Below are 17096 nucleotides of genomic sequence, written 5' to 3' on the forward strand. Positions count from 1 at the left end.
GTTTGTTTGAAGGACACCAGGTCAAAAAGCAGGTCTTTTGACCTAGAAGCCTTGAAACAAATAAATTTCCATATTTCACTGGTAAAAAGTAACTAGGGCCCTGTAGAATGAAATAAAGTTCTATACTGTAAAATGAAGTAAAACTGAGGGATTGCTAATTTCTGCAAGTGTTAAATCTTGAACTATAAAAGAAGGAAAAGCAGAGGATGATTGAATTCCATGCTCTCAGCTGTGCCTATAACAACATATTTAGAAATATTTATAAAGCATGTAAAGAATCCTTAATTCCTGCCCTAAACAGGAATTCTTCTGTGAAATTCTGAATATTTATGTACTTGGGGGAACTTTTAGATCTCTTTAAAACAAAAACAAATATTGTCACTCCAATCTACACTAGCCTGATTTAACACCCAGCAAAGTCAATTAGATTACAGAAAGGTTAAACTGAACCAGAAATCAGGTCTGGGTGAGGCAAAAAAGGGGAATCTTAATAAAATAGTTCGTTTGATTAATTAGAGCCAGTCTTTAAGACAAAGTCTTTTTTTTCCCCAAGTCCAACCCCCCCCCCACCCGATTCCTCCATATGGTATGTTAGCATTTTGTGATCTTGCAATTAGCTGTCAAAGACAGATTGTATTGCCTGGAGAAGTAGTAAATGGCATTTTAAAAAAACATATCAACGCTAAGCACATCATGGACAAACATGAAGGATTCTAAATGGAAATTCTGAGAAAGAGTTAAACTGGATTTAATTTTACTTGTTACATATTAAAACAATATCCACCTGCTAGCAGCTAGGAAGCAGAGTTAGCAGAATGGTCATTTATGGCCTAATCTATTCTCCTCCTTATCCTCCCCTCATGCCCCACCACACTATGATCTTTGGGTTTGTTTTCATTAACTTTAATGGGGTCTAGACCAAGTTCATGCTGGAACCTTGTTTACAAAGCACAGCTTCTAAGCGAAGGAGTATTTCTGAGGCTAGCAGCTGGCAGGGATTGGGATTTCCCAACTCTAGCCACTCTGCAGTGTCATTTCCTCCCTCACACTTGGTAGGAGCAGTGGGAAAATAGGACTGCTGAGTGGTGAATCCTAAGTACTTGCTGGACTAAGTTGCCCCATTGCACTTTTCTCTCCACAAAATCACTTGAAAGCAGATTTTAAAGACTTGTGACTATCCCACTTGCCATGTGCTATCTGTTACAAGATACGGTGAGAGAGGCTTGAGTTTTTAAAGCAAGTTCTTATGTATTGCACTTACTGTCTGAAGCAAATACTTGCCCCTAAATGTAGAATCTGTAATGTTTGCCATAGCAAACTGATACTGAGGCTAAAACAAGGCCTAAGTCCCAGTTCCACAGGAACAGTAAGGGTGAAAGTACTTGGGAGCAGTTCTAGATCATGGTGGCTACGTCTACACGTGCACCCAACTTCGAAATATCTTATTTCGATGTTGCGACATCGAAATAGCCTATTTCGATGAATAACGTCTACACGTCCTCCAGGGCTGGCAACGTCGATGTTCAACTTCGACGTTGCTCAGCCCAACATCGAAATAGGCGCAGCAAGGGAACGTCTACACGCCAAAGTAGCACACATCGAAATAAGGGAGCCAGGCACAGCTGCAGACAGGGTCACGGGGCGGACTCAACAGCAAGTCGCTCCCTTAAAGGGCCCCTCCCAGACACACTTTCATTAAACAGTGCAAGATACACAGAGCCAACAACTAGTTGCAGACCCTGTATATGCAGCACGGACCCCCAGCTGCAGCAGCAGCAGCCAGAAGCCCTGGGCTAAGGGCTGCTGCACACGGTGACCACAGAGCCCCGCAAGGGCTGGAGAGAGAGTATCTCTCAACCCCCCAGCTGATGGCCGCCATGGAGGACCCCGCTATTTCGATGTTGCGGGACGCGGATCGTCTACACGGCCCTACTTCGATGTTGAACGTCGAAGTAGGGCGCTATTCCCATCCCCTCATGGGGTTAGCGACTTCGACGTCTCGCCGCCTAACGTCGATTTCAACTTCGAAATAGCGCCCAACACGTGTAGCCGCGACGGGCACTATTTCGAAGTTACTGCCGCTACTTCGAAGTAGCGTGCACGTGTAGACGCAGCCGGTGTTTCCTTGACCTCATCCCAGTAGAGTGATGTGTCCCTCCCTGCAGAAGAGAGGAAGGCATGTCCTGCTTGGATGAGCAACACGCACTTGCAGTAATCCTTGAAAAATCAAATGTGTACAGGCTGGCTGGTTATCTGTTCTGATAGCCCTGGTAATATTCTGCTGCGGGTATTAGCAGAGTGAAGAAGCAGCTAGAATGGCTGTGAGTGGAGGACTATGGATGCAGTAGGGCTTGTGTGTTGGATAATGTTGATAGGATCTTTATTCTCTCATGAAGTATGTGGGATGTTCTCTCCTCACTCCCACAACTGCACTTTCACAAGCAGCGGCACCACAAACCAGATGCAATTAGACTGGACAATCTGTGATGTGAGACTGCCATCTCTTCCCTTGCCACTCACCGCAGGGTTGGCGCATGGCTAAGGTGACCTTGAGCATTTAGTCAAACAAGACTCCCATACACTATAATGGGTGGCAAAATTAAGGCATGAGCCCGTGTCCGCCTTTAGTATATGGATGAGAGAAAGAGAAGTAGGCGCCTTTTCATTCTTTCACACTCAGAGCAGGTGCTCTCTACATTATAAAAAGTGCAAAGAGGCGTCTTGCCTGTAACCTCCATTCTCAGGGGGGAAGGTCCATACCCAGCTGACTAATAATTAATACTTAACTTATCCAGTGGAAGCACCGAGCAGTGAGATGTACACAAGGCACAGCCAAGTGCACCCAAGGGAATGCCCCAACCTGGCTGAAATCCTTTTATGGCTAGAAGGCTGCACCTGAGCCCAGTCTGTATGTGGAATGTACGTAGCAATTTATTTCAGATGAATAGGTGTCCATACAGCACCAAAAATTTTTACTTTCTTTTACTTTACTTACAAATGGGCAATTATTGAGGAAGATGTTAGCAAAGGCTACAGATATATATAATGAAGGATCTAACTGCAAAACCGTTAAGATGAAGTGGTGGCAACATGGGGATAAGAGTAAAACAAACATGCAACATGGTCACTGAAAAAAAAGCTTCTTTCTTTTAATATTGTATATTGATTTAATTTTAAGCTGGATTTTTTGTTTCTTTGCATACTATTTTTATTGCTTTATGATTGCCTTTTCTGTACTCTTACACACCTCTCCCCTGTGTTATTTTGGAGACCGTCCAGGAAAATGGTACAAGAGGAAATTATTGTTATTGGCAGATTATTGTCATTTTGAAAGTGCATTTGCTGCCTGATTGTTTACTTTGACTTCTTAGGGCTAAAATTAGGTTTTTAAGAGTATGTGGACTACCTCAACACCTTCTATTAATTTACTATTTGTACCAAAGTTATAGGATTGGTATATTTTAGTGTAATCTTAGGATGGGTGCATTCTGTGTCTTAAGATGTGACTATCAAGAAAATGTGTTCCCTTAGAAACTGGACCATTCTGTAAATATAGCTTCACTCAATGACTTACTTCCCCCGCAAGACAGCATAGTAAACACCAGCACCTCTCCTTTCCGAAAAGGAGACTGAGCAATCCTTTGGTAGATACCACTTCCTTTTTCTTATCTTCCTCCATACCTATCAGTTCCTTCTCCTAGCACGCAGGCTAAGGTCCTCCTGAGAAGCTCTTTCCACCAGGTTTAGCAGCTCTGGTAATCTTGAAGTGATGAACCACCTCCTTTTTGCCCAGTAGAAGGGAATGGCATTTGCCTAGGTCACATGGGAGGCACTTACACCTGTGTCAGAGATCATTATCTGCAGCCTTTATCACCTGTAGTTATTACATCAGTTCTTACTGTGGTGTATCATCTGCCCTACAACTCATTGACATAAATGAATAGGTGCCAATGTTATATTGATTTTCCTCTTACTGCAGTGGAAGTTGGCTCAAAACATCAATCACCATTGTATGTTTTCCCCTGATTCTGGAGAACACTAGATGGAACAATTTGTATACCTGGGGGTGCTGAGAACCATTGACTCAAACCTGTTATATGATTGAAACCTTACAAGACAGGGGGCATGGCAGCACCCCCAGCACTCAGAGTTCTACCACCTACGCCATTGGGCACCAAATCAGTAGTCGCCTGGTGACAGGTGGAGCAGCAGCCACAAGGCAGTTATCTGCAGCTCCAAAAAGCCATCCTGGCAGATGGTGCAGGCACTCCCCAGGGATAACCCTTTTCCTTAGCCATGACTGCCGCACTGTAAATAGGAGGGAGGGTGGTGGGATGCTTATGCTCCATCACTAAAATTTTCCCCTGAGGCGCGGGAGCAGTGACACGTCATTTTTAAATTTACTTTGTCTGGGGTTTTAATTTCCAGGACAAGAGAAAACTTCAAGAAGAAATCACAGAGAAGCGTCTTAAAGTGGAAGAAGAAAAATTAAAATACCAACATTTGAAGGTATTATTTTGTCACTATCACCAGTTTAAATTATTTGGCATTTTAAAACATCTTGAAGAGTCAGCTAATGAATACAAGGAAATCCCAGCCCTGCTGTTAACATTAGCCAAGACTGCTATAATTAAGTGTTGCTCAAACCTTAAGTCTAAGTGTCCTTGCATTTATGGGTTTAAGTCATGCCTTTACGGTTACATTAGCAGAACTGTTTTTGAGTTTTCCCAGAAGGACTCCGAATTACTTTAATAGGCATTGTGCAAACCCTTCACACAAATGGGTTAATATTTTTTGAAGCCTCAAGTGAGATCACACCCAGAAATAATTCCCATCTTAAAACTGGGCCTCACATCAGATGGTGCTCACTTTGTAATCTCAACACAAAATGCAATGTTGTCAAATAGCAGCTTCTTGCTAAAATCAACAAGTAGCTAACTATTTTTTTCTGGCAAGACATCTATCAATATATTTAATGCGTCTCCTAAGTGAAATAATGTGACCCTGTGTGGGAAGTGGATAGAACTGTCTGCAAATTTTGCACTGATGTCAGCCTTGGCAAGTTCACATAGTATGGTGTTCAAAATACTGATGTGATGAGTGCCTGGATGGGCGGCACTGCAAATGCTACACTCAGGAAAGACTGCAGTGGGGCAAACAATCCCCAAAAAGGGTGGTTTATTTTGTAACTAGATTCACTGAGCCAATTAGAAAACAGCTTCTGCCATACACATTGATTAACAAGAAGCCAAATACAGTTCCCTCCTACGTATTCCAGCTCTCAACTCTCATATAAGCAACCAAGTCTAATGCACTGACAGGTTAATGAAATCGTGACTCACTGCAGGCGAGATTCACCATACCCAACAGACTGGATACCCAACAGACTGGATACACTGAGTTTCAGATATTGTCCAATAATCACACTTACAGCCAATCCTTAATAACTAAATCTAACATCTTAATAAGGAAAGAGAAAGAGTTGCTAATGGTTAAAAGCTCAATAGACATACAAATGTGTGTATAGTCCTAAGATCAGTTTCACAGCAGGGAGGAGGAGGCTGCTGTTTTGTAAAAAGTCTTTCAAGAATCACCTTAAAAGCTATCGGTTAATAGGCAGTCCAGCTGCAGAGTCTGTTCAAGTCTTTCCATGCATTTCACAGGTTATGCCAAATCATTATTTGGAAGATGGCTATCTTGTGACTTGTACTGAAGAAGTAGGTCTGTCCCATGAAAGCTCATCACCTCATAAATTATTTTGTTAGTCTTTAAACTGCTACTGGACTCCTTTTTTTGTTTTGATAGTATATAAACTAGCATGGCTATCTCTCTATTAGGACTTGTACTTTCTCTGTTCAAAGTTTATGCAGACCAGAGACTAAAAGGATCAGGCTCAGGACTTCATTTATAATTCTTCTAGCAGGCTGACAAGCTCCCTGACAGAAATTGTCACAGCTGGGCCTTACTGGAGAAGGAAAAGGCAATGTAGATCCTTGGTTCAAAGCTTAACTTCTGTTTCCTGTGTGTACAAAGACAAAGCTGTTAACACTCATTCAATGGAAAAGCAATTTACAGCTCAGTCATTATAAGAGGGATATTTAAACAAGAGAAACCTTGGATAGTAGTTGCTTGCAGTATTTTATAGCTTTTATCATAAATGTAACTGGACACAGTCACATACTAATTAAGGCAAATAAGACATGGAAAAAGAATTAGCACCTAGAGGATAATCCAGTTACATTGTTAAAGTTCTAACAAGCTAAAGGTAAACACAGACAAATATACTTTGCACCCACTCTAGATTTCTAGTACTAAAAATGAATGAATTGATGACTGCTGGTCTAGTACAACTCTGAAATTCACATACAAGTATATTGTCTTGATTATCGTTGTAATACCTCTTGTTATATTATTAGAGGTCATACACAGGTTTGCTGGACTCTCAGTGTCACTACTGAGGGATGAATCAAATATCGATCTCAAAGGAGTAGCTGTGTTAGTCTGTAGCTTCCCAAAAAACCACAAGCAGTCCTGTAGCTCCTTAATAACAATTTTATTCATTAGCCAATGAGCTTTTGGGGGTCAAACCCACTTCATCCGATTCTGGAGTTCTGCAGTCAAATTTTTTTGAAAATGAGATGACTGCTTTCTCAGGTTTTCATTCTGTCCAGGGAATTTTGGCATTCCATGTCATTTAAGTCAGAAAAAATGCTTACTTCATGAATATGTACAAAACGGGTATTAAAAAGCATATAGTTGTCCATAGTAATTGTGTCTGAAGTGAGGCACCCGCCAAAGGGGTGTAGATTTTGAGACCTGGAATTTGGCTTGCATTCCTGAACAAATTACTCAGAATTGCCTCTACTGAGCCTCAGAAGTGTATCTAAAACTGAATCATCTTCAGATTAAACACGTATGTCCTCATCCCATTCATCTTCTGCTGTCACCCACAAAAGCACTTAAGAAGCTGCGTTTGCCACGCTATTGTTACATTGTTCAGTGCCGCGCCAAGCGTCCCGCTGCTTTAGAGGAAGGCAGAATGTAGTAACCCAAACTAGAGTGTGCCGCTATTGAAGACAGTATCACTGTAGTATTCAATACTATTTGTTTTCTATACCTGTATTAACTAACTCAGGCATCCCTTTTATCAGTGCTGAGAGAAGGGCAACTTTGAGGGAAGGGTAATACCCCCTTTCAAGGGCATGAAATCATCTCAGTTTTTGCAGAAGCTCTTATGCCATCTGGACTTTGGGGACTATAGTGACTTTCGAGAGTCTTCCCAGCCCCTTGTTCCTAGTATCTATTTAAAAATGTACAAAACGAATCCCTATTTTTCAGGAACATGACCTGTAATTATTTAGGTTAAATAGTACAAGTGTATGCACTGCCCTGCACAGGTACATATTAAAGGACAAATCTTCAGCAGGTGTATATCAGTCAAACTGGCCCACACCAAACTGAGTGTTTGGCCCTTCATAGCTTTTTTTTTTTTTTTTCCAAAACCCAATTTTATGTGCCCCCCCCCCCCCCCCCCCATACACACACTACATCTACACTACAGCAATCCTTGGCAAAAGTTCTTCCAGAAGATCTCTTCCAAAACAACTTCTTTCAGAAGAGGGTGTTCACACACAAAAAAGCAGATAGTGTCCACACAGCCCCACCTCTTTCAAAAGACTGGGCCAGGGATCAAAGAGGCCGGAACCATGAAGACTGCTCTTTTGAAAAAAGGGGCCATTTTTTTTTTCTGAAAGAATCTTTCGGGGGAAGGGAAAATAAAAGAATGACATGAAGGGCTCTAATTTGTGAGCAGTAATTTCCTACCCCAGTGTTACAGGCCAACATAATCTTGGTTTGTAACAGCAAGCTAATGGTTTATTTGCAATCCACTACCACCGCCAGATCTAGTTCAGCATTACCGCTTTTCGGGCTTCTCCCTTGCACTGAATTCCTTTGTATTCCTTTACTTTTCTCAATCACATACCTATGGGTTACTTGCTCCTCTCCAGTTTGTGGTACAGAGGAAAACAAAACAAAACAGGACAAGTAAACTCAGAAATCTTAGTGAGGCTACCATGGATTAGCCCTCGTACAGCAGTCTCACCAGATCAATTAGGTTAGGGCTAAGTGGTCAGGAAAGGATTTTCCATGCTCAGGGGTAGGAAGCCTCCCTGAACAGAGCACACATTGAATGTACGTGGAAGCGATTACTGGAACAGCCAGCAGTAACTCCCCATTGCACCTGGCTGAGAGGCTGGAGAAAGGTGCTTGGATCAGAGCTGTGCTGCTGGAGGTGATGTGCAGTGAGGATGAGACACACGTTTCTGAATAGATTTTCCAGAAGATTTCATTGATTCTTTCATTTACCTCCTGAGCCCATCTATCCACACACCCTTATCATTCTGTGAGCGTGCTCTCGGGGAGGTTGGTCACACGTGTTACCATCCCCAGCAGTTTATCCTCTGTCTGAGAATAGTACATGACCCTATTTTTGAAAGTTGATAGAATGAAAAAAAACACAGACCTCTTCCTGGATACAGTGTGTGGGTTTTTAGTTTGTACATTGGGAAAATAAAATATGCACCTGATGGTGAGCCTCAAAATTTACATCAGACTCCGGAACACCCAGCATGGGACAAAATAATGACATCTTGCAACATTATCCCAGATTTGTTCTGTGGTCTATGACCAGCTACATGCCCCCAGAGCATGCTCAGGAGTTTGTTCACAGCAATGTAATGTACTGTCAGTAACACTAGCATGATGGAATATGAACCACAAGGGGCAATGATAGCATTCCAGCCATTCTGAGAGTCTTATCACATTGCATAATATAATGCCAATATAAGCATCCTTTTCCTCCGTGCAATGTGCATGAGCCAACATGGTATCACATACTCCAAGGTACAAACATACTGTAGCCCACATAACTTTGTTCTGCACCAGGGCCATTTTCATGTTTTGCAATAAGGAAAGAGCAAGATGGGTCTGCAGAAAATATCCACATATCTAAAAGGCAGCTGTTATGGCTCTATGTCAATGAATTATACTGGGTTCAGTGGAGCCAAGTGAGGTTCTTCTCTAGGTAGAGCTTCTCAAATATTTCCAAATTATACAACATGTAAGTCATTCTTGAAAGTGTGACTAAAGAAATAAAAGTGCAAAGATATTGTAGCAAATTTACCCACCTTGCTTATTATTATATTATTGTACTTATATGGATGGTGTTCTGTTTTCATAGGGATTGTTCCTGAATTCTTGTGCACAAAACTTTCATTGACTCAAATGCGCAACACACTTGACTGAGAAATACAGGATCAGATCCTACGTCATATCTGGAAATTATAATCTCTTTTCCCTTAAAGCAATGCTAGGTCAGTTCAAACCAGAGCAGTATCTGAAAAGTCAATACCCTGGTAAACCTTTAAAAACAACAAGAAGTCCTGTGGCACCTTATAGACTAGCAGATTTATTGGAGCATAAGCTTTCATGGGCAAAGACCCACTTGTCAGCTGCATCTGCATCAGTGTTCAGCAGGCTGTCCTCATCTCCTAAATTCAGGAGTCTATGGCCTTTGTGTAGGTCTGTGTAACTACTCAAGTAGACTTACCCTGCTTGTATTTGAGAACCCTAAATGTCATGCCCAGGACCTGTGTTAATAATTCACTCCTTCTATGGTTATTAGCCAAGATGGGTGGGAATGTTGCTCCTTGCCTCTGTGGCAGCTGGGGTGGGCAATAGGAGGGGTCATTTGATGATTACATGTTCTGTTCATTCCGTCTGGCACACCTGGTATTGGCCACTGTCAGAAGACAGAATAGAGAGCTATCGAAAAAGCCCAGAGCATCTACACACAAAATGTGCTCTTTTGATCTGAAATCAAAGGAACATGTCCCTTTTTCCAGTGGCCCTCTTCCTCTCCCAGGCTGTTTCTACACATGCCACTTTCTCTGAAAACTTTTGGGAAGAAGGGGCCTCCGGAAGGAGGACTTCCTTCCAGAAGAACACCCCCCCCACCGGGGGCCGCACTTCTACACGTTGTTTTGGAGTCCAGAAGAGCGTCTTCTGGACTCCAAATCATGTGACCTTATGCTAATAAGCTATGGGGATTTTGCATCCGCGCCTCATTAGCATATTTTGGGGCATAATAAATGGCCCCAGACTGCATTTTTCCAAAAGATTCTTTTTTTAAAAAAAAAAGCGTGTGTAGACCCTCCACCAGCCCTTTTTTCAAAAGAGCAGTCTTCATGGCACTGGATTTTTTGATCCCTGGCCTGTTCTTTCAAAAGAGCAGGAGCTGTGTGGATGCGCAATCTTTCAATCTGCTTTTTTGTGTGTGGATGCTGTCTTTTAAAAGAAGGGTTTTTTTGGAAGAACTTCTTTTGAAGGATCGCTGTAGTGTAGACGCAGCAAGAGTGGAAGGCTGACATAATGGCTACGTCTATACTCCAGAGATTTTTCGAAAGAAGACCTCCTGCAAAATCTCTTCTGAAAGAGCTTCTTTCAAAAGAGTGTATCCACACAAAAAAGCAGATCAATAGAGTGATCTGCTCTTTCAAAAGAGGGGGTCCACACAGCCCCTGCTCTTTCAAAAGGGTGGGCTAGGGATTGAAAATGAGGACAGCTCATTCAAAAGAAGGGCCACGCAGAGCGTCTACACATGTTTTCTTTTGAAAGAAGCTCTCGAAGGCGGGCGCTCTTCCTGAAGTGGGAAAGGAAGAGCAATTTCAAAAGGAGTGCCACATTCTTTCAATTTACTTTCGAAAGAACGCTTTTTTGTGTGTAGACAGTCCATGGGATCTTTCCAAGGAGAGAAATCTTTTGAAAGATCTTGCTAGTGTAGCTGCAGCCAATGAGAAAAAGGCAGGGCTGAAGCAAGCTGGAGCAGCAGGCGTGCCCAGATACAAGCCACTTCCCTATGACTTAGCTCCTCCCCTGCAGCCCCACTCTCGTAGCATGTTCAGTTTCCAAGTGAGAGCTATTGTTTCAGATTTAAGCAGTTATGACTGCATCAGTTACTCTTTGAAAACCTTGAAACAGTCAACTTTATCATTATGATGGCTGGAACCTATATTTAATTGCACTCACATGACTCCAGGAGTTCCGGGCTCTAGGCAGGAATCTACAGTGTCTAGGCTTTAAATGCAGCACTGAGTAAAACAAAACTTATCAAATACTGTGTGAGTTTAGAAATTTTAACCATCACAGCTAATAAGTGACATACAGATAAATTGGAGGATTGGGCCAAAAGAAATCTGATGTGGCTCAACAAGGAGGAGTGTGATCTGGGTGGAAGAATCCCAAGCATTCGTATAGCCTAGGGACCAACCGGCTAAGCAGCAGTACAGCAGATAGGGACCTACGGATTATAGCAGATGAAAGGCTGGATATGAGTAAACAGTGTGCCCTTGTAGCCAAGAAGGCCAATGACATATTGTGGTGCATTAGGAGGATGCTTTCAGAATCAGGAGCGGCGTCAAACAAGGATGCGTGCTTGCTCCGACATTGTTCGGGATCTTCTTCGCACTCCTCCTGAAGCATGCCTTTGGATCTTCAACAGAGGGCATCTTGCTGCACACAAAATCTGATGGGAAACTGTTTAACCTTGCAAGGCTGAAAGCTAAGTCTAAGGTGCGAGAAGTCCTCATCAGAGACATGCTGTTTGCAGACGATGCTGCTGTAGTGTCACACACAGAAGACCAGCTTCAAAAACTGCTGGATCAGTTCTCCAAAGCATGCAAGGACTTTGGGCTTACCATCAGCCTAAAGAAGACAAACGTACTCGGTCAGGATGTTGCTGAATCCCCATCAATCAGCACTGACAACTATACGTTAGAGGTCGTCCACGAGTTCGTTTACCTCGGGTCCACCATCACTGACACCCTGTCGTTGGACACTGAGCTAAATAGGAGTATCGGAAAAGCAGCCACAACTCTGTCCAGACTCAGCAAGAGAGTGTGGAATAACAACAAGCTGTACACTCACACCAAAATGCAAGTCTACAGAGCCTGCATCCTCAGCACCTTCCTTTATGGCAGCGAGACTTGGACCCTGTACACCCGCCAGGAAAAGAGGCTGAACGTCTTCCACTTGCGCTGCCTCAGGCGCATCCTTGGAATATCATGGAAGGACAGCGTGACCAACACTGCCGTCCTCGAGCAAGCTGGAATCCCAACCATGCACACCCTCCTCAGGCAGCATCGACTCCGCTGGCTTGGCCACGTCCACAGGATGAATGATGGAAGGATTCCAAAAGACATCCTGTATGGTGAGCTAGCCTCTGGCAAAAGACCTCCTGGACACCCCCAGCTGCGTTACAAAGATGTCTGCAAGAGAGACCTCAGAGAGGTAGACATCGAGCTGGACGGTTGGGAAGAACTAGCAGACAACCGCAGCAGATGGAGGCAGGGGTTACACAAGGGCCTTCAGAAGGGCGAGTTGAAGATCAGACAGCTAGCAGAGGAGAAGCGAGCGCACAGAAAGCACAATAAGGACTTGCCAGACACCCATTACATCTGCAAAGCCATGTCTACACGTGCACGCTACTTCGAAGTAGCGGCACTAACTTCGAAATAGCGCCCGTCACGGCTACACGTGTTGGGCGCTATTTCGATGTTAACATCGACGTTAGGCGGCGAGACGTCGAAGCCGCTAACCCCATGAGGGGATGGGAATAGCGCCCTACTTCGACGTTCAACGTCGAAGTAGGGACCGTGTAGTCGTTGCGCGTCCCACAACATCGAAATTGCGGGGTCCTCCATGGCGGCCATCAGCTGAGGGGTTGAGAGACTCTCTCTCCAGCCCCTGAGCTCAATGGTGGCCGCGTGGAGTGGCCCCTTAAAGGTCCCCGCCCCCTCCCTTCCTGTGCAGGAAGCTGAGACAACGTGCAGGCGGCAGCCCAGACACGCGGCCAGCCTGCACGTTCCTCAGCCAGCACATTCCTCAGCCAGCACAGACAGCCACCCCAGCTGCGATGGCCGCCCGGCAGCCCCACCAGCGCCCCCAGGGCTCCCCCCCCAAGGGGAGCCAGGGCTCGCAGGCTGGCAGCCAGGGCGGCAAGCGGCAGCGGGGCCCCTCCTGGACGGAGGCCGAGCTTCGGGACCTGCTGGGGCTCTGGAGCGAGGAGGAGGTACTCCAGGCAATGGGGATGCGTTCGCTCGGCTGGCCGAGGGCCTGGCCGCCCGGGGTCACCCTGCCCGTACTCCGGACCATGTCCGGAGTAAAGTCAAGGAGCTGTGGCAGGGTTACGCCTGGGCCCAGGATGCGGCCAGCCGATCTGGGGCCGCCCCCGTCACTTGCCTCTTTTACAGGGAGCTCAGGGACATCCTGGGCCCCCAGCACACCTCCTCCCCTCCGGCCACTCTTGATACCTCGGCTGAGGAGCCCCAGCAGGCCCCGGAGCCGGAGTCTGCCCCGGAGGTAAGCCCCGCAACCCGGGCCCCCCCCCTGGAGCCCACCCCCGGGGCACCGGAGCAGAAGGAGGAGGAGGAGGAGGGGGACTCCTCCTCCACTGAGACAGGGCTGCACATCCTCCTGCCATCGAGGAGCAGCAGCCGGGCGTCCACCCCCCGGGTGTCCCCCAACCGTGGGAGTGGACCTACAGGTATGTACCTCCCCGGTGTACACCCCCAGGGTTGAGGGGTGGGGGTAATAGATATGTGGCCAGGGCCCTCCACATGCCCAGATGACCATAGCCCCAAGGACAGCAGTGCCATGTCCCTCACAGGAGTGCATCAGCCCCTGCCCCCTCCCCAGCACGACAGTGCCATGCCCCATCCCCGGGGCTGGGGGGAGCGGAACCTCTAGGGTTTCCCGGGAGGAGGGGGTGGAACACCCCGCAGCAGCAGCAGCAGCAGCATGTGATGGAGTGGGGGGAGTGCAAATGCGAGACTCAGGCTAGATATGAGCAACAAGCTGAATAGCTCCCAGTGGCTAAGGATGATCCTGGGGCTACAACTAGCAGGTAACACCTCTGCCCTGAAGAAAGAGGAGGGAGGAGCCGAGCTGGGTTTGAATCGGGGCCGCAGGCTAGGGGAAGGGAGAGCTGGAAGGCAGCCAGCCTGAGGAGGGGGAAAGCTACACCCCAGAGGGGCACCCCTTGGGGTCTTCTCCCCAGGACGGGTTGGAAGGACTGTCTCTGACTGCTGTACTGTCACTTCTGGGAGAAACTGGGCATCTGTTGCCTAAGAAACCTCTCCTGTCAGACCCTGCTGAGTGAAGTGAGAGTCACTCCCGCCGGGGGACGGGGTGCAGTGCAGGGGGACCCTTGAACCCCATCACAGCAGCATCTCCCGGGGATGGGGATGGGGAACCTGCAGCACAGGGGTGGGGGGACAAGGACCACGGCTCGGGGCCCACACTAACGCCTGTCTCCACTCTTCTTCCCCCCCTCCTGTGTTCCGCAGCTGCACCATCGGAAGGACCGGAGAGCGCCAGCGAGGCGTCAGTAGTCCCAGAATCCCCTCCAGGGCCATCGCTCCAGGCCAGCCCCTCGGCGGAGGACCGACCGGCCCCACGGCAGGCAAGACGGCGGACCCAGCACCACCGGCCGACGGCGACGGACCCCCAGCTGCTGGCCATCCATCGTCGGCAGCTGGAGGTCGCGGAGCAGCGGCTGCGGGTGGAGCAATGCCGCCTCCACCTCCAGGAGCGGGCGCTGGCCTGGCGCCAAGAGGCATGGGGGGCCTACGTGGAGACCTTTAACCGCATAGCGGACTACCTGGCCCCCCCATGCCGCGCCGGCCGCCGCTGCACCCGCCCTGACTGCTCCACCCGCTGCGCCACCCGCTGCTCCTGTCGTCACCGCGCCGTCCGCCGTCGCCCCGCCACCCGCCACCGAGGGCCGTTCCGCCGAGGGAGACCTGGGGCCAGCTGACACTCGCCGGCCGTATCTGCCGGTCCGCCCGGCCCCCAGCCAGGCCTGCGGCCGAGGCGGGGCTCCCGGCCGCCCACCCCTAGTGCTGGACTATAGGGGCGTGGGGCCCAGGACATGCCCCACCCCTTGTATATATTCCTCCCACTGTTTTGTTCTTTGCATTGTATATAGTTTGTATTTATTTATTTGTGCCCCCCATTTGCCCAGTCTGATCCTTCCCCCCCCATGTAAATAGTTCTCCCCTTCCTTGTTATCCCTGATTTTTTTTGGTAATATATACATACACTTTTCATATTTGAGTTAGTTAGAAGTTCCTGTATATAGTTAGTATTAGTTAGAACAGAGTTCAAAGTAAACAAGTTTGATTTCACAAACAAGTGTCTGCTTTTATTTGTCCAGGAAAAGTGTGCGGGGGGGGTGTGCTGTTGGGTGCTCCGTGGTGTGGGCGTAGGGGCAGGGAGTGTTGTGGAGGAAGGGGTGGGGGGCGGTGGGGGGCCTGCCAGCGTTCACCCCGCGACCTCGTTGAAGTGGGCCCGCAGGGCCTCCCGGACCCTGGTCCCTTCGGGGTCCGACTGGGGGCAGCGGGTGGCTGCACATCAGCCCTGCCGGCCTCCACAGCCCAGCCCTGAAAGAAGGCCTCCCCCTTGCTCTCCACCAGATTGTGTAGGGTGCTGCACGCACCCACAATCTGGGGGATGTTGGTGGGGCCTGCATCCAGGCGGGTGAGGAGACATCTCCAGTGCCCTTTGAGGCGGCCAAATGAGCGCTCCCCCACCTGGCGCGCGTGGTTCAGGCACTGGTTGAAGCGCTCCTGGCTGGCAGAGAGATGGCCCGTGTACGGGTTCATGAGCCAGGGCCGGAGGGGGTACGCCGCATCTGCGATGACGCAGAGGGGCATGGTGGTGTCCCCCACAGGGATCTCCTGCTGGGGGATGTAGGTCCCCGCCTCCAGCTGGCGGCACAGGCCCGAGTTCCGGAAAACCTGGGCGTCGTGGGTGCTGCCAGGCCAGCCCACATAAATGTCCTGGAAACGGCCCCGGCTGTCCACCAAGGCCTGGAGGACCACTGAGTGGTAGCCCTTCCGGTTTATGTAGCGTCCTCCACTGTGCACCGGGGCACGGATGGGGATGTGAGTCCCATCCAGAGCCCCGAAGCAATTGGGGAAGCCCAGGGTGGCAAAGCCCGCGATGGTGGCATCTGGGTCCCCCAGCCTCACGAGCCTGTGGAGGAGCAGGGCGTTGATGGCGCGCACGACCTGCAGGGGAAGCACATGGGAGAGCACCAATGAGGGGTGAGCAGGGTGTGCGTGGCCCTCCCCTGCCAGGGCTCCCCTGCCCTGCCCTTCCCTCCCCTGCCCGGGCCCCCCTGCCCTCCCCTCTCCTGCCAGGGCCCCCCTGCCCTGCCAGGGCTGCCCCCCCCATGGGTCGTCTTACCTCCATGAGGACAGCCCCGACGGTGGCCTTGCCGATGCCAAACTGCTGTCCCACGGATCGGTAGCTGTCTGGAGTGGCCAGCTTCCAGACAGCGATGCCGACCCGTTTCTCCACAGGGAGGGCACGCCACATGGCGGTGTCCTGGTGCCTCAGTGCGGGGGTGAGCCACTGGCATAGCTCCAGAAATGTCTGCCGGCTCATCCTAAAGTTCCTGAGCCAGCAGTCGTTGTCCCACTCCCCAAGCACCAGCCGCTCCCACCAGTTGGTGCTGGTGGGGTAGCTCCACAGCCAGTGGCGTGTGAGGCGGGGTGGGGGCGGGGTGCTGCAGGGTTGGGGGTTGAGTCCTTCCTTGCGGGCCGCTCCTCCTCCTGTGTGGCAAGGAGGTGCTCAGCTGCCTCCTGCATGGCATGGAGCAGGGCTCGCCCTGCTCCTACAGGGGCGGCTGGGTGGACCTCTGGCGGCTGTTGCTGCTGCTGCTGCTGCTGCTGCTGCTGGGGGTCCATGACTGCGTCGCCCGAGGTCTGCGTGCCTATGGCTCTGCAGACCGCGTGCTGTGCAGGCTGAGTGTGTCTGGGAGGGGCTCTTTAAGGGAGCGGCTAGCTGTTGCCCCGGAAGCACTAGTCCGCCCTGTGACCCTGTCTGCAGCTGTGCCTGGCACCCCTATTTCACTGTGTGCTACTTTGGTGCGTAGACGTTCCCTCGCAGCGCCTATTTTGATGTGCTGTGCAACATCGATTTTGAACATCGACGTTGCCAGCCCTGGAGGACGTGTAGACGTTATTCATTGA

The 17096-nt window shown here is 48.9% G+C and overlaps 1 protein-coding gene across 3 annotated transcripts in view; it reads left to right on the top strand.

The window, feature by feature from the left end:
* PALMD (palmdelphin) overlaps positions 1-17096 on the top strand; it is a 97035-nt gene that overhangs the window by 55919 nt on the left and 24020 nt on the right. For all 3 annotated transcript variants that reach the window (XM_075003403.1, XM_075003405.1, XM_075003404.1), the window contains one exon: positions 4429-4509. In XM_075003403.1, the coding sequence (XP_074859504.1) occupies positions 4429-4509 (81 nt within the window). The remainder of the gene's footprint in view (positions 1-4428; positions 4510-17096) is intronic.

Source organism: Carettochelys insculpta, chromosome 9 (assembly GCF_033958435.1).
Source record: "Carettochelys insculpta isolate YL-2023 chromosome 9, ASM3395843v1, whole genome shotgun sequence".
NCBI lineage: Eukaryota > Metazoa > Chordata > Testudines > Carettochelyidae > Carettochelys > Carettochelys insculpta.